The 23,361-nt window shown below is 43.8% G+C and overlaps 1 protein-coding gene and 1 pseudogene across 2 annotated transcripts in view; one reads left to right on the top strand and one right to left on the bottom strand.

Moving 5' to 3' along the window:
* The window catches only part of CCDC18 (coiled-coil domain containing 18), a 434,514-nt gene that overhangs the window by 303,148 nt on the left and 108,005 nt on the right, over positions 1–23,361 (top strand). For both annotated transcript variants that reach the window (XM_063939870.1, XM_063939871.1), the window contains exons 18-21: positions 17,306–17,473; positions 19,437–19,579; positions 20,726–20,889; positions 21,587–21,788. In XM_063939870.1, coding sequence (XP_063795940.1) covers positions 17,306–17,473; positions 19,437–19,579; positions 20,726–20,889; positions 21,587–21,788 — 677 coding nt within the window. The remainder of the gene's footprint in view (positions 1–17,305; positions 17,474–19,436; positions 19,580–20,725; positions 20,890–21,586; positions 21,789–23,361) is intronic.
* Positions 12,063–12,182, bottom strand: LOC134964968 (5S ribosomal RNA; annotated as a pseudogene).

Genomic DNA, 23,361 nt, shown 5'->3' with positions numbered 1-23,361 from the left:
GTAGCTCGCCTTTGAACCCTTTCGAGTTCACCGATATCTTTTTTTATACAGTGGTGCCCAAAACTGAACACAATATTCCAGGTGCGGACGTACCAATGATTTGTACAGCGGCAGGATTACATCCTCATCCCTTGTCTCAATTCCCCGTTTTATGCACGCTAGCACCTTATTTGCCTTCTTTACTGCGCTTTGACATTGTATACGATTATTAAGCCTATTATCAGTGAGTACCCCCAAGTCTTTTTCCAATACTGTTACCCCTAGACTCTCCCCATTTAATATGTAGGATGCAAGTTTGTTTTTAGTCCCGAAATGCATAACCTTGCATTTTTCTATATTGAACCTCATTCTCCATTTAGACATCCAGATTTCAAGTTTAGATAAGTCATTCTGCAGAGACTCCACATCTATTTCTGAATTAATTACCCTACACAGTTTAGTATCATCTGCAAAGATTGACACTGTGTTTTCCAGGCCTATTTCTAGGTCATTGATAAATATGTTGAACAGTAGTGGCCCGAGTACGGACCCTTGTGGTATTCCGCTGACTACTGGTGTCCAGCTTGAGGACTTCCCGTTGACCACTACTCGCTGTACCCCAACAAAAGAGACAAATATTCCAGCGCGTCACTAACACCTAACTCATGCACTTTTGGGTCGTATGTGCTGAAATAAGCAGCTCTCAACTGGACAGTACTGACCTGTCCACACACAAAACGGCACCAAGGATAATAATATATTACCAGAGAGCGCTTTAACCAAATATATTGAATTTATTACATATATATCACAATAAAATATAAAATAAACACATGTACACATAGATTTATAATTGAAGTTAAAAAATCCTCCCTGCTGCAGCTGATTAAATTTAACCGGTTATTTATATTATATCCAAATAAAAGTACTTATTGTAACTCTATTTTCAGTGAAAAGTCCCGAACAATATATAGTCCTTATTAGGAGCAATTTATGGATGCTTGCTGTTTAATTCCAGCTATAGGATTTTTTCCACATGCTCATGGAGATCTCCTTATATATCAGGTAGAAGCCGGCTTTCTACTCCCGTTAATTAATGCCGCTGAGCGGCCAGGTGCGTAGGATACTTATGCTTTAGTATCTGTTTAACGGACTTTTTTCGTCCTACTCTCACTGCGCTAGATAGGGCCACATTTGCAAGATTATCCACTTTACTCACAGCCAGGAGTGGATCCGTTTGATCTCCGTGGACGGCCCCCGTTGTCGAACACAGCCACAGTGGAGAGAGACACCTTCCTGGATTACGGGGTACCTGGAGAATCTCTAGAGACGGTTAGCATCCATACGTGGACAATAGCACCAAGAGGGTATTATTCAGCCGGAATCCGCTGGTAGCAGGAAGGACATCCGTATAGAATAAGCCCCAGTCCTAACTTCAATTATAAATCTATGTGTACATGTGTTTATTTTATATTTTATTGTGATATATATGTAATAAATTCAATATATTTGGTTAAAGCGCTCTCTGGTAATATATTATTATCCTTGGTACTCGCTGTACCCTCTTATCCAGCCACTTACCCATGTACAAACAGTTTTTCCTAGGCCAAGCTCCTTTAATTTGATGATCAGTCTCCTGTGAGGTACTGTATCAAAGGCTTTTGCAAAATCTAAGTAGACCACATCCACTGTTTTTCCCTGGTCAAGATTGTCGCTCACTTCTTCGTAGAAGTTAACTAAGTTAGTTTGAAATGATCTGTACCTCACAAACCCATGCTGGTTCTTGCTAATAATCTTAGCGGTCTGCAGATACTCCTGTAGGCTATTCCTTAGAATTCCTTTCAATATTTTCCCCACTATGTTTGTCAAACTAACCGGTCTGTAGTTACCCGGATGATTTTTGGATCCCTTTTTAAATAATAGCACTACCTCAGCTATATGCCAATCCTTCGGTACCATGCCTGATCTAATTGAACTATTAAAAATCAAGTATAGGGGTCTTGCTAGTTGTAACCTAAGCTCCATAAGAACCCTCGGATGAAGTCCATCCGGGCCAGGTGATTTATTCATCTTTATTTTGCTTAATCTCTCCCTGACTACTTCTTTACTTAAACAAGTATCTAACCATGAATCATTACTGTCACTATCGCTATGCACTACTCCCACCGTGAGTTCTTCTCTGGTGAACACTGGTGAAAAATATTTGTTCAGTATTTCCGCTTTTATTTTGTTATCATTTATCAATACTCCAAAATTCATCTTTTATTGGACCTATGTTCTCCTTTTTTAACCTTTTACTGTTTATGTATTTAAAAAAACTTTTTGGGATTGGTTTTACTCTCTATAGCAATTTGCTTTTCGTTTTCAATTTTAGCTGCTTTTATTGCTTTTTTGCCTCTTTTATTGCATTCCTTGTAGTACTGGAATGAGTCCTCCTTTCCATTAGATTTAAATTATTTGAAAGCACACTTCTTTTTATCCATTTCTGCCTTGATCTTCTTGTTAAGCCACTTCGGTTTGAGTTTGGTACTCCTGCATTTACTGCTCATGGGAATAAATTTTTGAATATTGCTATCTAGCAACCCTTTTAAAGCACGCCACATTTCCGAAGTATTCTTGCCATGAAACAAAACTTCCCACTCAATGTCGTTTAGTGCACATCTCAGCATACTGAAATTAGCCTCCCTAAAGTTAAATGTTTTCGTTGAACCTTTATAGCTATGTTTCCTGAAACTGATGTCGAATGTGATCATATAGTGATCACTGTTACCCAAAGTCTCCCCAACTTTAGTGTTTGATATAATGTCCACATTATTAGTAATTACTAGATCCAGAGTAGTTTTACCCGTAGTTCGGTCCTCGACTAATTGAGATAAGTAGTGATCCGTTAACATATTTAAGAACCTGTTGCCCCTAGCTTTAACACATGAATCGTGACTCCAATTTATAGCAGGATAATTAAAATCCCCAATCACTAGGATGTCCCCCAATCCCACAGCCCTTTCGATTTGCTTCAAGAGTTGTTCTTCTTCATGTATGCTAATATCCGGCTGTTTGTAGCACATGCCTATAACTAGTGTTTTTGCATCAATACCCCCACTTGAGATTTCAACCCATAGTGACTCCACAGTATCGCTAGTCCCCTCATAAATAGCCTCCTTTAAGTATGGTTTAAAAGATGGTTTAACATAAAGACATATACCTCCTCCTCTTTTGCTTGCCCTGTCCCTCCTGAAAAGAGAATACCCCTCCAAGTTCGCAACCCAGTCGTGAGAGTCGTCCCACCATGTTTCTGTAATACCTATAATATCATACTCCGCCTTTGATGATAACAAGACATTGATCTTAAGACTAAGATGTCTGATATGTCATCACAACTCGCTGCTAATGTTCAGAAAACTCAGCTACTACAACAGGCTGTTGCAGACTTAGCTGCTATGGCAGATGTTACACAGCCCCCCTCTCTCACTCAGGACCAGAAAAGCGTGATTTACCTGCTCTGCTCTCTGATTCAGATGATGAAATACAGGATTATGGGGATGACTTGGATCTCGAGGTGGTACCTCGACTTCGTCTCTTCAGTCGCGTCTGGGATGTTTCTTGCCAGGATACCTGGGTCAGGGACCTCATTTCTCAGGGCTACAAGCTGGAGTTCGACGGTGCTCTTCCCCAACGCTTTTTCAAATAAAGCTTACCAGCTTTGGAGGATACGCAAGTTACGTTTCAACAGGCCATCCAAAAGTTGGAATCCTTGAGAGCAGTGATTGCGGACCTGGAAGAACAGGAATTCATGGTTTCCTTGGATATCAAGGACGCCTACCTTCATATTCCTATTTGGCCACCTCATCAGACTTATCTGAGGTTTGCCCTGCTGGACGACCACTACCAGTTCCAGGCACTGCCCTTCGGCCTGTCCACAGCTCCGAGGGTATTCACAAAGGTAATGACGGAGATGATGTTCCAGCTCCGGGTCCAGGTAGTCAATGTTGTCCCTTACATGGACGATCTTCTGATAAAAGTAAGATCCAGGGAGCATTTATTGCTCCATATCGACCGCGCTATCCAGCTTCTGTTACACCATGGGTGGATTCTCATTTTACAGAAGTCTCACCTGGAGCCAACTCAGCGGCTCCTGTTCCTGGGGATGTTACTGGATACTGTGGGCCAGAAGGTGTTCCTCCCGGAGGACAAAGGAAGAACACTTCAGGAGATGGTCCGCATGGTACTCCGACCTGCTCGAGTATCCATCCATCTCTGCATAAGATTGCTGGAGAAGATGGTCGCCTCATATGAGGCGATCCAATATGGGAGGTTCCATGCCAGAATATTTCAATTGGATCTCCTGAGCAAGTGGTCCGGGTCACATCTACAGATGCACCGGAAGATATGGCTGTCACCTCAGGCCAGGATTTCCCTCCTGTGGTGGCTACAGTCCTCCAATCTTCTGGAAGGCCGGAGTTTCGGGATTCAGGATTGGATTCGCCTCACGACAGATGCTAGTCTGAGAGGATGGGGATCTGTCACCCAAGGGGCACAATTCCAGGGCAGAAGGTCAGCTCACAAATCCCTCCTTCCGATCAACATTCTGGAACTTTGGGCGATCTTCAGTGCTCTGCTTCAGGCCTCTCCTCTGCTCAAGGATCACGTGATCAAGCAGTGGCGTACATCAATCGATAAGGAGGGACAGAAAGTAGAGCCTGCATGCGAGAGGTGTCAAAGATACTTCTCTGGGCGGAAAGAAATGCAAGAGCAATGTCAGCAATCTTCATTCCGTGAGTGGACACCTGGGAATCGGACTTCCTGAGTCGTCACGATCTCCACCCGGGGGAGTGGGGACTTCACCATCAGGTGTTTCAGCAGATCATCGACCGGTGGGGCTGCCCACAAATAGACATGATGGCGTCTCGTCTCAACAAGAAGATTTACTCGTATTGCTCACGAACCAGGGACCCTCAGGCGGGGGCAGTAGATGCACTGACGTCGCCTTGGCCTTGCCGGCTGGTCTACTGGTTTCCTCCGATTCCGTTGCTCCCAAGGGTGCTCAAGCGAATCAGACATCAAGGAGTCCAGGCAATTCTGATTGCCCCGGATTGGCCTCGGAGGGTGTGGTACGCGGATCTTCTGGACATGTCCATCGAAGACCCTTGGCCTCTACCACTAAGAAGAGATCTTCTTCAACAAGGGCCATTTATCTACCCAGACTTACGGCGACTTCGTTTGATGACATGTAGGTTGAGCGGAACATCCTAGCTCACAAGGGCCTTTCCAAGAAGGTTATTGCTACCATGGTTCAGGCCCGGAAACATGTGATGTCAAAACACTATCCTCATATCTGGAGAAGATATGTCTCTTGGTGCGAGGAACGCCAGCACACCCAGTGAAGAAATTTAAAGTGCACCGGCTCCTTTGGACCCCGTCTATACCCATTGTACTAAGTCTCCCCAATATCCCTTATGGAATATGAGAAAATAATTTACCGGTAGGTAATTAAAATCCTATTTTTGTCCTTCAAAGGCTTTGTAAACAATAAATAAAAAACTCCCAGGCAGCCGCTGGTGCATAGAGAGGAAAGAGCTTGATCTTTTGAGTTGGTACTGCACCTCTATGCCCCATGATGCTCTAGTGTCCCCCAATGGACTGTGAGAAAGATATTTTACGTAATTACAAATATCCAATATTCTCTTACGTCCTAGAGGATGCTGGGGTCCACATTAGTACCATGGGGTATAGATGGGTCCACTAGGAGCCGTTGGCACTTTAAGAGTTTGAGAGTGTGGGCTGGCTCCTCCCTCTATGCCCCTCCTACCAGACTCGGTTTAGAAAATGTGCCGGAGGAGCCGGTCACAGCTAGGGGAGCTCCTAGAGCTTCTTTAGTTTTAGTTTTTTCTAAGAGTTAGTATAGGCACAGGGAGGCTGCTGGCAACAGCCTCCCTCTCTCGTGGGACTTAGGGGGTTAATAGTGTCCGCCCTGTGGGGTTTGAGCCGCTATCTCCGCTGACAGGACACTGAGCTCCTGAGGGTGATGATCGTTAGCCGCCGCAGGCGACCGCTCATTCTCACAGCACTGCCGCCACCCCCTAACAGAGCCAGAAGATTCAGGTGGCGAGTGAGTCACTAGCTTTCCTGGCAAGCGGGGAGCCGGTGTGAAGATGGCGGCATTAAGGTGGGAGCGCAGTATTAACTGCGCTCCGGAGGCTCAGCGATACATAGTGCCCTGAGCCAGCGCCTATACCCTACACTGGCACCAAGGCTGTCAGGGACCTCGGTAACGCTGCCAGCACAATTCCTCAGGCCAGTATAAAGAAGTGGAGAGCGGGAAGGAGCGCCATGTTCAGGGGCGGAGCTTCTCCTCAGAGCGGACCCAGCAGCGTTCAGCGCCATTTTCCTGCCTGCAGATCCTCTACATTGACGCTGACAGGGAGAGCTGTCCCTCCAAGCAACTTCCTGTGCGGTACCAGGGGGTTTTAGAAGGGGGGGGGGGGGCTGTGTAAATACTGTGTAGTCTATTAAGGTACACAGTAAGCGCCAGGTAGTTGTATTATATCCACCTTGGGAAGCGCTGTGTGTGGGTTGGCTCCAATCTCTGTGTTTCTCTGTGCCATTCTTGGGGGGAAACTGTGTCTGACATTTCCCTGTGTGTGTGTGGTGGTGGTGTTGTCTCACATAGCCATGTCTAGGGACTCTGTGTTTTATGCTGCAGAGGACATTTCCTCTCAGGAGGAATCCATTCCATGTATGCAGGAATGTAATGCATTGTCTCAGATCCCTATTGCTGAGCCTTAGTGGTTGACCTCTATTAAGGGAATGATCTCTCAAATCTCTACTAGGGTAGCTCATACTGAGACTGAAACTCAGGTTTTAAAGAAGTCTATGGCAGTTTGGTCAGGTTCTGTTCCTATTCCTTCAAAATCACCTAGCATATACCCACAGAAACGTGCACTTGCCCAGATCATGCAAGATGACACGGATACTGACTCTGACACGGCAGATGGTGATGGGGATGTGCTGAGGGGTGCGGCATCCCTTGCAAAAGGGGTGCAGCTCATGATTGAGGCCATTAGAGATGTGTTAAATATTACTGACACAACACCTGAGCAGGTTGAGGATGCTTACTTCACAGATAATAAGAAAGCCTTGCTAACCTTCCCTGCTTCTAAAGAATTAAACGCTTTATTTGAAAAATCCTGGGAAAACTCGGAGAAAAAAATTCCAGATTCCTAGAAGGATTCTGGTTGCATTTCCCTTCCCTGTGGAAGATAGGAAAAAATGGGAAAACCCACCCATAGTTGACGCATTTGTTTCCAGACTGTCGAAAAAGGTGGTTTTGCCTGTGTGGGTCTACCGTGTTACTTGAGGATTTGGATTCAATGGATAGAAGTGACATTGAATTATTTTTTAAGTAGCATACAGGATTCTGCGGGGTTCATGGTGGAATCCATGAAGGACCTGGGTACGCTGACCGTAAGAATATCTTCCATGTCTGTATCAGCTCGCAGGGGACTCTGACTATGGTCTGCAGACGCGGAATCCATGAGAAGTGTGGAGAACCTACTCTACACAGGTCAGGATCTATTTGGGGATGCGTGGATTTCCACGGCAACCGTGGGTAAGTCACCTTTTCTTCCCTCAGCTACGCCTTCCACGAAGAAACCCTTTTCTTCATCTGCATCACAGTCCTTTTGGACCGCTAAGACAAAAAAGTCCAAGCCTCCTACCACCTTCTTTAGAGTTGAGCGGGCAAAATCCAAAAAGCCTGCACCCACAGGTTCTCAGGACCAGAAACCTGCCTCTGGTCCCTCAAAATCCTCAGCATGATGGTGGACCACACAGCCTGGAGGACGGGCTGGTGGGGATGAGACTCAGGCGTTTCAGCCACGTCTGGGTGTCGTCCGGCCTGGGTCCCTGGGTCCCAGAGGTACAGACTGGCGTTTCAAGAAACCCCACCTCAATGATTCTTCAAATCAGGCTTGCCGACTTTACTGTCAGACAGAACTGTCCTACAGGAAGCTATCCAAAAATTGGAAAAGGTAGAGATCATTGTTCCAGTTCCACCTCATATGCACAGCGTGGGTTACTATTCAAACTTTTTTATTGTACCGAAACCGGATGGTTCGGTCAGACCAATTTGGAACTTGAAATCGCTAAACCCTTATCTAAAAGAGTTGAAATTCAAAATGGAGCCTCTGAGAGCGGTGATCTCAGGTCTGGAGGAGGGGGAGTTTCTGGTATCCCTAGATATCAAGGATGCGTATCTCCACATTCCGATTTGGCCTCCGCACCAGGCTTATCTCAGATTTGCACTGTTAGACAGTTACTATCAGTTTCAGGCACTGCCATTCGGTTTCTCAACAGCACCGAGGGTGTGAACATAATTCCATACCTGGACGATCTGCTGATAAAGGAGTCGTCCAGGGAGAAGCTGTTGCAGTCCATTTACTCTTGCGACTCATATGCTCAGGGTCCATGATTGGATACTGAACCTTCCAAAGTCACATTTGGAGCCAACACGGAGATTGTCTTTCCTGGGGATGATCCTCGACACAGAAGTGCAGAGGGTGTTTCTACCAGAGGAGAAAGCATTGGTGATACAAACAATGGTTCGGGATGTCCTGAAGCCAGCCCGGGTTTCCGTTCATCAGTGCATTCGCCTTCTGGGGAAGATGGTTGCCTCCTACAAGGCTCTACAATACGGAAGATTTCATGCTCGATCCTTCCAATTGGATCTCCTAGACAAGTGGTCGGGTTCTCATCTACATATGCACCTGTGGATACGTCTGTCGCCAAAAGCAAGGATTTCACTCCTCTGGTCGCTACAAATGCCTCACCTTCTGGAGGGCCGCAGGTTCGGGATTCAAGACTGGATCCTTCTAACCACGGATGCAAGTCTCCGAGGCTGGGGTGCAGTCACTCAAGGGGAAACCTTCCAAGGAAGATGGTCAAGTCTGGAGTCCAGTCTTCCAATAAACATTCTGACACTAAGAGTCGTATACAATGGTATTCTCTAAGCGACTCACCTTCTGCGAGATCGACCCATTCAAGTGCAGTCGGACAATGTAACGACGGTGGCCTACATAAACCGACAAGGTGGAACAAAGAGCAGAACTGCAATGTCAGAGGTGACAAGAATCATCCTCTGGCCGGAAAAGCACGCATTAGCACTGTCAGCAATTTTCATTCCGGGAGTGGGCAACTGGGAGGCGGACTTCCTCAGCAGACACGATCTCCATCCCGGAGAGTGGGACCTCCATCCAGAGGTGTTCACGGAGGTGACAAATCTTGTGGGGGTGGTTCCTCAAATAGACATGATGGCCTCCAACCTCAACAAAAAACTTTGGAGGTATTGCTCAAGGTCAAGAGACCCACAAGCAGTGGTGGTGGACGCCCTGGTAACTCCGTGGGTGTTCCAGTCGGTGTATGTGTTTCCCCCACTTCCACTAATTCCAAGGGTTCTAAAGCTCATAAGGAGAATAAGAGTTCAGGCAATCCTCAATGCTCCAGACTGGTCAAGAAGGGCTTAGTACACAGATTTTCTGGATCTGCTGCTGGAAGAGCCAAGGCCTCTTCCTCTTCGGGAGGACCTGCTACAGCACGGGCAGTTCACTTATCAAGACTTACCGCGGCTACGTTTGACGGCATGGATGTTGAACACCAGATCATAGCTCGGAGGGGCATTCCGACCAAGGTTATTCCTACCCTGATGCAGGCTGGGAAGGGAGTAACGTCTAAACATTACCATCGCATTTGGAAAAAATATGTATCTTGGTGTGAGTCCAAGAAGTTTCCTACGGTGTAGTTTCAACTGGGACAGTTTCTCCTCTTCCTGCAAGCAGGTGTGGATATGGGCCTGAGGTTGGGATCCGTAAAGGTCCAGATTTCGGCCCTATCCATTTTCTTCCAGAAGCAATTGGCCTCCCTCTCTGAGGTTCAGGCTTTCTTGAAGGGGGTTCTGCACATCCAGCCTCCCTTTGTGCCGCCTACGGCGCCCTGGGATTTTAACGTGGTGCTACAGTTCCTCCAATCGGATTGGTTCGAACCTCTACCGGAGTTTGAGGTCAAGTTTCTCACGTGGAAGGCTGTCACTTTGTTGGCCTTAGCTTCTGCTAGACGTGTGTTGGAGTTGGGGGCTTTGTCTTGTAAGAGCCCCTACTTGATCTTCCATGAAGATAGAGCTGAGCTCCGGACACGTCAGCAGTTCCTTCCGAAGGTTGTGTCGGCGTTTCATATCAACCAACCTATTGTGGTTCAATTGCTACTGACTCCTCAATTTCATCTAAGTCCTTGGATGTTGTAAGGGCTCTGAAAATCTATGTGAAGAGGACTGCTCGTCACAGAAAATCGGACTCTCTGTTTGTCCTGTATGATCCCAAGAAACTTGGGTGTCCTGCTTCTAAGCAGACTATATCTCGCTGGATCAGATTCACTATCCAGCATGCGTATTCTACGGCAGGATTGCCGTGTCCTAAGTCTGTTAAGGCCCACTCTACTCGTAAAGTGGGTTCTTCCTGGGCGGCTGCCCGGGGTGTCTCGACTTTACAGCTTTGCCGAGTGGCTACTTGGTCGGGGTCGAATACATTTGCAAAGTTCTACAAGTTTGATACTTTATCCTCTGAGGACCTGAAGTTTGGTCAATCAGTTCTGCAGGATTCTCCGCGCTCTCCCTCCCGTTCTGGGAGCTTTGGTTCATCCCCATGGAACTAATGTGGACCCCAGCATCCTCTAGGACGTAAGAGAAAATAGGATTTTAATTACCTACTGGTAAATCCTTTTCTCGTAGTCCGTAGAGGATGCTGGGCGCCCGCCCAGCACTTTGTGATCCTGCAGTTGTTGCTTAGTTCAGTACTGCTTAGTTCTTGGTTAAGTACTGTTTTGTTACTTGGTTAAGTAATCTTGTTCAGCCGTTGCTGAGTTTTCAAGCGGGTTAGCTTGGTTTGCCTTGTATGTGCGAGCTGGTGTGAATCTCGCCACTATCTGTGTAAAATCCTTCTCTCGAAGTTGTCATTCTCCTCGGACACAGTTTCTGTACTGAGTCTGGTAGGAGGGGCATAGAGGGAGGAGCCATCCCACACTCTCAAACTCTTAAAGTGCCAATGGCTCCTAGTGGACCCGTCTATACCCCATGGTACTAATGTGGACCCCAGCAACCTTTACGGACTACGAGAAAAGGATTTACCGGTAGGTCATTAAAATCGGGTCTGGGACTCCGGGTCGACAACAAGAATGTCGACACACCTTAGGCCGCCGCCAATTGGTCGACACACCTTAGGTCGACATGGCCAAAAGGTCGACATGAACAAGGTCAACATGGAAAAATGTCGACATGCATTGTTTTTTTGTGTCGTTTTCTTTGTAGAGTGACCGGGAACCCCAATTAGTGCACCGCGTCCCCTCGCATGGCTCGCTTCGCTCGCCATGCTTCGGGCATGGTGCCCTCGCTTCGCTCGGCACAGATTACCGTTCCAATCGTAGTCCACGTGGCTCTTTAAGTATGAAAAGGTTCCAAAAAAGAAAAAAAATCGTGGCAAAACTCATGTTGACCTTTTTCCATGTCGATCTTGTTTCTGTCGACCTTTTGTCCATGTACTAACAATGGGAGAAAGAGAAGGCTCTTGTGTGGGCGCACTCTTATGTAATAAAGGAGATTTTCTATAATATCTGAAAGAGAATATTTAATACATAACTTTTATTAATTAAATTAAAACGTGATTACCCCTCTAAATGATCCATTGAAAATAAAGAAATTGTGAGGGAAAATAAATTAAAAATGTTCTGGTCTTTTTTATTCACGAGAAGTGATTGGAAAGGTTGTAGAGACACAGTTGTCTTGCCCCCGTTTCCCCTGACCAGTACAGAGCATCTGCATTAATGGGACCTTGGAGTGGTCACAGGGATGGTAGTAAGTATGTCCCAATAGGACCACTCAAAATTAGAAAATATGGTCACCTGACGGTGGAAATCTAGGTGGGTGACATATATAGTATATATTCAAGAGCTGGACGTGAAATTACAGTAAACAGAAAATTGTAAAAAAGAGTGGTGATACTGCTGTTGGCATCGCATCTCATATAGAGAGGAAAATGAATCCTGCTCTACAACACCAGGTATTTACAGGAAGTCTCCTCTCCAGGTACTAGCCCGGCCCAACGCTGTTTGGCATCCAAGATCAGACAAGATCGGGCATTTGTCAGCGTGGTATGATAGTAGAGAATTAATATGATCTGTGTACCAATGAGAGTGCACCTATATAGGAAATTAGTAAAGAATGGAAATATTTCTAAGACAGGAGAGTGGGTGAATAAGTAAAGTGGGTAGAATTATGTGGATCTGCTTTCTACGTTAGGCACGATCCAACAAGTCCCATATTCATGGTATTGTGTTTCGTGGATCGTAGATGAGAGTCCACGGAAAAAGAAGAAGAACAAAGAGCAAAGAATTGCTAATTGTAGTTATATAGTAATGTGAAAAATGTACTGCATTGAGCGTCAAGATCAGTTATAGAAAAAAATCTGTGTCACCGTTGTATTATTATGCTCCTGACACCAATTGCTGGTTCTTAGCAAAAAATGGAACATACAAATCTGTTTTCAAAAGACATATGGCATACTCTCTAGATAAAAATGCAAGCGTGATATTTAATCACATGTTACTTGAATCCCATTAGGGATGAGACTATATAAGGCAAATGCAAACATTCAGTACATATAAGTCACCATCCATGTTATTATATCCATAACAAAAAGAAGGGTAATTTATAACACCAGAATAGAGCATGAAAAATCCATTCACATAGGAAAACATATATATCACGTATGGTCCTGGCTATTCTGGAGATACACCCTTATTATTAATGCGATCAATTTCTGGAATAACACTTAGAAGATTGTGTTACATAAAAAGTGGTATGGAAAATAATGTGGCAGTGTACTCGCATCGCCTTATAATAAGGAGACCTAATTGCAAGTTCTACCAGTTCATATACAGGATATCAGTTAAACACTGGGATCAGGATTACCCAGACAGTATAGCAATATGATAATATAGTGACCCCTATTATGGAGATTAAGTCCGAAGCCTATATCACAAGACAGCCTTTCCAGGAATGTCTGCTCCAACATAGATAAAATATGTACCATAAACGTCAGAGTGTGGCTATATACATGTGCTAAATCGCTGTCTGTGAGGGGAGTTCACAGGACAGATTAGGGTTACGGAACACCACAATGAAGGGGTCAGAGTGGGTGGGTCAGGGCATCATCAGGTGAAGACCCCTTCATTGTGGTGTTCCGTAAACCTAATCTGTCCTGTGAACTCCCCTCACAGACAGCGATTTAGCACACGTATATAGCCACACTCTGACGTTTATGGTACATATTTATCTATGTTGGAGCAGACATTCCTGGAAAGGCTGTCTGGTGATATAGGCTTCGGAACTTAATCTCCAAAATAGGGGTCACTATATTATCATATTGCTATACTGTCTGGGTAATCCTGATCCCAGTGTTTAACTGATATCCTGTATATGAACTGGTAGAACTTGCAATTAGGTCTCCTTATTATAAGGAGATGCGAGTACACTGCCACATTATTTTTCATACCACTTTTTATGTAACACAATCTTCTAAGTGTTATTCCAGAAATTGATCACATTAATAATAAGGGTGCATCTCCAGAATAGTCGGGACCATACGTGCAGAGTCGGCACTAAGCATAGGCAAACTAGGCAACTGCCTAGGGCATTTGGCATGCCTAGGGGCACCAGCAGCTTCTGCTGATGAAAATGATATGCGGCATGCCTATATTCTGTGTGTAGCATTTCGTATGCAGATACAGCCACAGTCGCACACAGTATATAGGCATGCCGCATATCATTTTATTCAGCAGAAGCTGCTTGTGCATCCTAGCCATACAGAAATGCAAAGAAGATGCATTTTCATTAAAAAAAAAAAGGTGCCCGACGTTAGGAGAGCTGCCAGCTGACTCACACAAGGCATCTCCTGCTGCATGGTGTATTGAGGCAAGATGTATGAGGACACATCTGTATCCAAGCAGAGGCAGAGGTCACCGTGTTAACAGCCGTGTGAGTGCTGTGTGCAGGTAGGTTGATTGTGCAATAGTATTCGGCATAAGAGGCATTATGCATGTCATGTGAATAAATGCATTAATAATGTGCAGCAAATGTGTAAGGGACATTGGGGGGTCATTCCAAGTTGATCGCAGCCAGCAACTTTTTGCTGCTGCTGCGATCAACTAATCCCCGCCTATGGGGGAGTGTATTTTAGCATAGCAGGGCTGCGATCGCTTGTGCAGCCCTGCTATGCTTAAAAAGTTTAATGCAAAACAAGACTAGCCCTGCAGCTACTTACCCAGCGATGAAGGTCCCGGTCCTGACGTCAGACATCCGCCCTCTGTTCGCCTGGACACGCCTGCGTTCTTCTTACCACTCCCCGAAAATGGCTTCCAACGGTGAGTATCCGCCCCAGAACACCTCTCCACTGTCAATCTTCTTCCATCCAGCGCTGCGTCTTTTTTTTTTCGCTTGCCGCTCCGTTGCCTGGCCACATCCGTCGCCAGGCAACGACACGCGTGTGCAATGCGCACGCCGCGCATGCACAGTTCCGACCCGTTCGCACTGCAGTGAAGAACCGCTGCATGCGTACGGTTCGGAATGACCCCCATTATGTGTATAAGGGCATTAATAAAGGTTGGCAGAATGTGTAAGGCACATTATGTTTATAAGGACATTAATAATGTGTGTCATGTGTGTGAGGGGGCATTACTGTGTGGTATTATGTGTATAAATGCATTACTAATGTGTGGCATTATGTGTATAAAGTGCTCTACTATGTGGCATAATGTATCGAAAGGGCACTACTGTGTGGTCTAATGTGAATAAAGAGCAATATGATGTGGTGTAATGTGAATAAGGAACATTTCAGTGTGATGTAATGTGAATAAGGGGCTCTAATGTGAGGAGTAAAGTATATATTGTAAAGTGGTACTACTGTGTGATGTAACGTGAATAAGTGACACTATTACATAATAAAATGTGAATAAAGTTGCACCACTGTGTGGCATAATTTGAATTGAGGGTACTATTGTGTGCCCATGCCTCTTGCCAGCAAAAACACACCCCTCTTTGGGCTGCGCGCAGAATGTGCACACTGTTCCTATTTTAAATATAGGGGGTAGGAACATGAAAATGAGGACTGCTATGGGTGAGGGGTGATGGTGCTGGAAAAGGGGTACAAAGTCAGAGGCGGACATAGCGGTGGTGCTAGGGGGCACCAGACAAAATCTTGCCTAGGGCATCATATTGGTTAGGGCCAGCTCTGCAAACGTGATATATATGTTTTCCTATGTGAATGGATTTTTCATGCTCTATTCTGGTGTTATAAATTACCCTTCTTTTTGTTATGGATATAATAACATGGATGGTGACTTATATGTACTGAATGTTTGCATTTGCCTTATATAGTCTCATCCCTAATGGGATTCAAGTAACGTGATTAAATATCACGCTTGCATTTTTTTCTAGAGAGTATGCCATATGTCTTTTGAGAACAGATTTGTATGTTCCATTTAAGATTTTTTTCTATAACTGATCTTGACGCTCAATGCAGTACATTTTTCACATTACTATATAACTACAATTAGCAATTCTTTGCTCTTTGGGGGTAATTCCAAGTTGATCGCAGCAGGAGTTTTTTAGCAGTTGGGCAAAACCATGTGCACTGCAGGGGAGGCAGATATAACATGTGCAGAGAGAGTTAGATTTGGGTGTGGTGTGTTCAATCTGCAATCTAATTTGCAGTGTAAAAATAAAGCAGCCAGTATTTACCCTGCACAGAAATAAAATAACCCACCCAAATCTAACTCTATCTGCACATGTTATATCTGCCTCCCCTGCAGTGCACATGGTTTTGCCCAACTGCTAAAAAAATCCTGCTGCGATCAACTTGGAATTACCCCCTTTGTTCTGCTTCTTTTTCCATGGACTCTCATCTACGATCCACGAAACACAATACCATGAATATTGGACTTGTTGGATCGTGCCTAACGTAGAAAGCAGATCCACATAATTCTACCCACTTTACTTATTCACCCACTCTTCTGTCTTAGAAATATTTCCATTCTTTACTAATTTCCTATATAGGTGCACTCTCATTGGTACACAGATCATATTAATTCTCTACTATCATACCACGCTGACAAATGCCCGATCTTGGAAGCCAAACAGCGTTGGGCCGGGCTAGTACCTGGAGAGGAGACTTCCTGTGAATACCTGGTGTTGTAGAGCAGGATTCATTTTCCTCTCTATATGAGATGTGATGCCAACAGCAGTATCACCACTAAATCTCTTTTTTTTACAATTTTCTGTTTACTGTAATTTCACATCCAGCTCTTGAATATATACTATATCTGTCACCCACCTAGATTTCCACCGTCAGGTGACCATATTTTCTAATTTTGAGTGGTCCTATTGGGACATACTTACTACCATCCTTGTGACCACTCCAAGGTCCCAACAATACAGATACTCTGTACTGGTAAGGGGAAACGGTGGTAAGACAACTGTGTGTCTACAACCTTTCCAATCACTTCTCGTGAATAAAAAAGACCAGAACATTTTTAATTTATTTTTCCCTCACAATTTCTTTATTTTCAATGGATCATTTAGATGGGTAATCACGTTTTAATTTCATTAATAAAAGTTATGTATTAAATATTCTCTTTCAGATATTATAGAAAATCTCCTTTATTACATAAGAGTGCGCCCACACAAGAGCCTTCTCTTTCTCCCATTGTTATTACATGTACTTTCTGACTCTGGGCGCACCACCAACTTGGACAACATTCACAATAAGAAGAAAAAATTGTGTTTTCTTTCTTCTTCCCGATTGTAAGGGGTGCAATTGTCCGAATATGGTATTTCACATTTATGATCATATTACTTTAGACCGGTGCCCGATCGCCCCTCGTCTAATCACGACCTTTTGTCCATGTCGACATAAGGTGTGTCGACCTAAGGTGTGTCGACCTTCTTGTTGTCGACCTGGAGTCCAGATACCATTAAAATCCTATTTTCTCATTCAGGTTGGAGGAGCGCTTACAGTTTTATTTGCAGAATAATATTTTAGTGTATACATTTAAAAAAATAAAATGCACTGGATATAAATGGCTGTGGAAGTAGCCTTAGAGATCCCACATGTTCAGTGTGTGTGTGTACGTATTTGCCCTTACAAGAACACTTGTCACTCATTGACTATTCAGTAACTAAGTTGTTGTGTGATGTTTATGCCTCTAATATTACTTCTGGAACTCCTTCAAGGTTCAGCTTTTGCAAAAGGAAATCAAATTAAAGACTCAAAGCCTTCAGGACACCACTGAAGAAAATCTGCTTTTGCAGCAAACCCTTCATCAGCAGCAGCAGATGTTACAGCAGGGAAATGCCCGTATTGGGGAACTAGAAGATACCCAGACAGAGTTACAGCAACAGGTGCATTTCTTCTGCTTTATGGAGTCATTGCTATCTTTTATCCCACTGCTGCATCATGGTACTTTTAAACTTGGTTAGAAAGAGAGAGCTTCAGGTTTGTTATGATATATTTAAGAGTGTATGTCCCCTGGATAATACTAATAAGTGGTTGGTTACTATAAGAAGAGTTCATTATGAATTACTACTATAGTATTACAGGTTGAGTATCCCATATCCAAATATCCGAAATACGGAATATTCCGAAATACGGACTTTTTTGAGCGAGAGTGAGATAGTGAAACTTTTGTTTTCTGATGGCTCAATGTACACAAACTTTGTTTAATACACACAGTTATTAAAAATATTGTATTAAATGACCTTCAGACTGTGTATATAAGGTGTATATGAAACATAAATGAATTGTGTGAATGTAGACACACTTTGTTTAATGCACAAAGTTATAAAAAATATTGGCTAAAATGACCTTCAGGCTGTGTGTATAAGGTGCATATAAAACATAAATGCATTCTGTGCTTAGATTTAGGTCCCATCACCATGATATCTCATTATGGAATGCAATTATTCCAAAATACGGAAAAATCCGATATCCAAAATACCTCTGGTCCCAAGCATTTTGGATAAGGGATACTCAACCTGTAATATCTAGTGTGAGCAGAGTGCTTATAAAAACAGTTACAGCCACCATTTGAAAATTATATTGCTCAGTTCAATTATGGACCTGAAAGATATGGTTTAGACCAGTGGTTCCCAAACTTTTTTAATCACAGCGCCCTTGAGAATCAGAATTTTGTTCACGGCGCCCCTAGGTCAAAAGTTTCTTATTGAGAAATTTAGAAATAATAAATACAAGTTGAGTATCCCTTATCCAAAATGCTTGGGACCAGAGGTATTTTGGATATGGGATTTTTCCGTATTTTGGAATAATTGCATACCATAATGAGATATCATGGTGATGGGACCTAAGTCTAAGCACAGAATGCATTTATGTTACATATACACCTTATACACATACCCTAAAGGTAATTTTAGCCAATATTTTTTATAACTTTTTGCATTAAACAAAGTGTGTCTACATTCACACAATTCATTTATGTTTCATATACACCTTATATACACAGCCTGAAGGTCATTTAATACAGTATTATGAATAACTTTGTGTATTAAACAAAGTTTGTGTACATTGAGCCATCAGAAACAAAGGTTTCACTATCTCACTCTCACTCAAAAAAGTCCGTATTTCGGAATATTCCGTATTTCGGAATATTTGGATATGGGATACTCAACCTGTATTACATTAAGTAAAATGTGCTTATGTGTCATCCTTAGGTTCAGTTATGTGGTGAGGGACAAGATTTGCTTCTGCTTGGCCACATAGTTTATGATTAGAAGCCACTAGCACTGGTTTTGCCTATTACATTGACCATAAATAATTTGAATTGGTCTTGGACCACCAACCCAGGGCACCCCTGCAAGTGTCACGAGGCACCCCAGGGAGCCACGGCACACAGTTTGGGAAACACTGGTTTAGACTAAATGTGTACCATGTTCTAAATAGAATTAGTTATAGATATTATCCCAAAAGCTTTAATGATAATGATGGGTTGAAATTCACTGAACAGAGGCTGAATACAACACTGTCACTCCTATACGATGCTGAGAAAGTGGCTTGTAAAGAACAAAAAGAATCCAGGATCCAATGTTGTACTGGGATGTAGAATCCATCCACCACTGGTATATGCTCCACAATTAATATGAGTTCTGTTGCTGTCTATGAGCCACCTGGATTTCAGAACAGTGGATAGGGAAGTACATTGTTGCGTTTAACCTCTGCCCATTTGTTGTGAAAAAGAAAACTTTTGGTACAGTATTTATCAATATTATTCTTTTTATGGCTTTGCAATACTGGTAGCATATATGTCATAAATGTTATGTGCTGTAACTGGTCAATTCCTCCTCCCTGTAGGTGTCTAAATTGGAATTTGAACTTGAGAAACACAGGTCAACTTCTCTATTAGAGATGAGAGCCACAGAGGGGAAACTTCAGGCAGCCAATCAAGAGCTAGCTTGCAAAACTCATCAAGTTCATGAGTTAAGCAACACTCTCAAGTAAGTATGGGGTATATGTAGGAAGCAGTGACAGGAGTGGAGAAGTGAGCCACTGGAGAAGTTGCCCATTGCAACCAGTCTGCTGCTACGTATGATTTTATTGCATGCACTTGATAAATGTAACTTCAAAGCCGATTGGTTGTCATGGACAACTTCTCCACTCTTTTCATTGCTTCATACATCTCCCCCTATATACGGTATTTTCATGAAGTATGCCGGGCAATTATGGTTTATATTGTTGTAGAATACCTTAGTGCAGAACACAAGCTACAATATGTTTATATAAATGAGCACTACACCACAGAAGCCATGCTGTTCCATGCATGCTGCAGTAGGCCAGTTAGCGCCTCACTCGAATTGAAGGTTGCAGAAAAGGTATGCCAGGAGCCGTGATTAAGAAGAGTGAGGGCTTTTGTGCAAACTGTATGTATTATATCTTATCCCCGAGTTCTGCTGTAAGGTCTCTGAAGTCCCATTGCTAAACCCTAAATTGCTGTTTCATATATTTAACACTTTAGTACAGTGCTTTAGTGGTCAGAGGCAACAAGAAGTAGACTTCTAGACTTCTTGAAGCAAGCATTTAAATACAGAATGCCATTTTATTGTACTGTTGGCAGATGTAACCATGTATGCATACTTTATTAACTGGTGGTATGCACAGGAGTGTTACAGCAGATCATGTGACCAGCCCAGACAGGGAATGATGTTATACATGCACACCACACGTACAAATGCCTGGATAAAAAGCTGTATGTTTATGTGGGGTTTTGGAGGTAAACGTGGGCTCTGCAACAATATTTGCATTATGTTAATGGTAGCAGATACTGTAACATGACTACTGTGCTATGTGACTGTACCAATCTGCTTATGTCTGATATTAAACTGGGGGGAATGTAATAGGGCGTGAAAATCAGGATGTGAGAGTTTTCCTATATTTTTTTCTAAAGTAGCAATCATTTACATGGCACAATCAACCTGGTTTTGCCATGTAAATGATTGCCACTTTAAAATAAAACAGGAGGACTCTCACAAAATCTCAAATCCTGATTCTCACATCCTATTACATTCCCTCCTATATCTCTGATGTATTTTCATATTAATGCCATATTATATATTATACAGTATACCCTCTATTTTGTGTTCTAGTCAGGTGAAACATGAATTTCACCTTTGCACAGAAAGGTTGAGCCAAGCAGAAGGACAGCTGGTGTCTGTCTCTGTAGATGGGGAATCAAGGAGAAATAAACTGAGCCAGTTGGAAGTTACTTTGCAGAAAACACAAGTGGAACTGCATGACAAAGCTCAGCTCGGTAAGGCCTGAGGTGAAACATCAAGCAGTGGGCCCGATTCAGACCAGATCGCTGTTGGGCAAAATCATACAGCGGGCGATTATCGAATGACTGCGTATGCACCGCAATGCGCAGGCGTGCTGCCAAACAGTGACATAATGGTGCAAAAATTTCGATCGCAAGGCGTTTGCAAGGTGCTTGACCGGAAGAGGACATATGTGGGTGGTAACTGGCTGTTTTATGGGAGTGTCAGGAAAAAACGCCGGCGTTCCCAAGCGGTTTCTGGGAAGGTGTGTGACATTGGCTCCGGCCCCAATCAGCCTGTTGTATCGCACTGTATTAGTAAGTCCTGGGCTACGCACAGACTGCACAGTATGGAAAAATCATTCGATGGTGTGTTAGTTGCGAACGGATTTGCAGATGTGCACTGCCTGGCAAAGTTTTCGCACAGCGTACACATGCATTCGCACACTTGCACAGGGCAGGTTTTCACTCTCCCTAGGCAGCGACCATCTGATCGCAGACCTCTGCAAATTTGCAGCACAGCGATCAGGTCTGAATTAGGCCCATTATCCTTTAATGATTTTACATTAAGCTTCTTACCAAAGACATGTTCCGTAATATAATTCTAGTACATGAGTGTCAATCTAAATTATGGCTGTTAATATTGTGAATCCAAATTTTCTAGATGCGTCAGTATAGTCATTTCTCTTTTTAGTGGCTGTATTACAAGAGCGAATTCTCAGTGCTGAGAACAATCTCAAGCAGAAAGGAGAAATGGAACTGGAGCTGCAGCAGCTAAGGAAGGAATTGCAGGACAATGTGAAACATGTTGAAGAATTGCAAGAGACACTCACAAAGACCCATATGTCCGTAGAAGAGAAACAAGTGATGGTACAGGCCCTTACAGAGGAACTACGGTGAGAAACTACAATAACAACCATTAGCTACTTGCAGAAGTTGGATGTATGACCTTCTCATATACTGGTATGTTTGTAAAATAGCAGTTGTACTTTTACTCCAGTAGCTTTCCTGTCTCCATGGTAGCAGGCTCAGCAGATAGGTGAAACGAGTGTGGAAGCCTATGCTGGTTGCCTGCCGTGAAACAACCACAGCCTTGCAGGAAGTTTTCTTGCCTGGCAGCCAGTAGTGTATGCCATAGGTGTTGTAGATAGTGTCTTAAGTTCCACATCTTTATTCTTCATGGTTCTTGCTATGTTAAAACACTTTTCCTAACGTTCATGTCAGCGGTGCAGAAAAATTAAAGTTGGTTCCAAATATTTTACTCTTCTGCCGATGGCAGCAAGTCTAGTCCCCAATATCCACTCTACTGTTTAAATGGGACCACAGACTAGCTACTTACAGTTGTTACAGGGAAAGTGCTAGTGGGAAAGTGCTTTTAAGTGATGCCAAAGTGAATGATTGTGACCCTCTTGCACCATTAACTTATTTGAGTGTGTCTCAATAACACACATTCCTTATTGGTTTGCAAGTTCCAAAGCTACTTCTATCCTTCTCGCAAAGGAATTACCATTCTTCAGTGAAGGACCATCTAGCAGCTCAGCTATGTAGCTGGGACCACTAAGCACTTAGTTATAGTTGCAGCTGGGAGAGTACTGGCAGGAAGCATTGCTTTGAAAATTTGGGTCTGTGAAAGATCATGTGACTCACTTGAACAGGTGACTTGTGTAAACTCTTCTTATTGGGGCGGATTAAAGTTTCTACTCACACAATAGAATTTGTTTGCTCCTCCTACTGCTCGCAAACTGTCATCTGAACTCCCTGCTGCATCAGTGATAGCAGACTATTGTTTTCTCTGCCAGAGATGCAACTATTCAGTATTGCTGTCCGTACAGTGTATTCCCTTTCTCCCTTTTATGGACTTAAGGTCTAATGTGTTTTTTAATGCGTTTAAGAGGTCCTTTCAATTTCAATTACTTTAAACTTCATAAATTTATATTACAGAATAGAAAAATGAATAATGTGACCTACAAATGGAATGCAAATAAAGGAGAAAAAATAAATGACACAATGGGGGTCATTCCGAGTTGATCGTAGCTGTGCTAAATTTAGCACAGCTACGATCATGTTCCCTGACATGCGGGGGGACGCCCAGCTAGTCCGCCCCGCATGTCAGTCAGCCCTCCCCCCCCCCCCCCCGCACAAATACAAATGCATCGCACAGCGGCGATGTCTTTGTATTTGAGGAGTAACTCCCAGCCGACACGACGTCACGCAGCCGACACGATCCGCCCCCCCAACGGTCTGGCCATGCCTGCGTTGGCCGGACCGCTCCCCCTAAACGGCTTAACGCCGCCGTTTAGCCCCCTCCCGCCCAGCGACCGCCTCTGTCTCAGAGGCGATCACTAGGCACCGAAAGCTGCCATGCGCCGGCGCACTGCGGCGCCGGTGCATGCGCAGTTCCGACCCGATCGCTGCGCTGCGACAAACTGCAGCGAACGATCGGGTCGGAATGACCCCTAATGTATCTTG

This window comes from Pseudophryne corroboree, chromosome 9 (genome assembly GCF_028390025.1).
Source record: "Pseudophryne corroboree isolate aPseCor3 chromosome 9, aPseCor3.hap2, whole genome shotgun sequence".
Lineage (NCBI taxonomy): Eukaryota > Metazoa > Chordata > Amphibia > Anura > Myobatrachidae > Pseudophryne > Pseudophryne corroboree.
The sequence above is the reverse complement of the archived record's forward strand: the minus strand, read 5'-3'. Positions and strand labels throughout refer to the sequence as shown.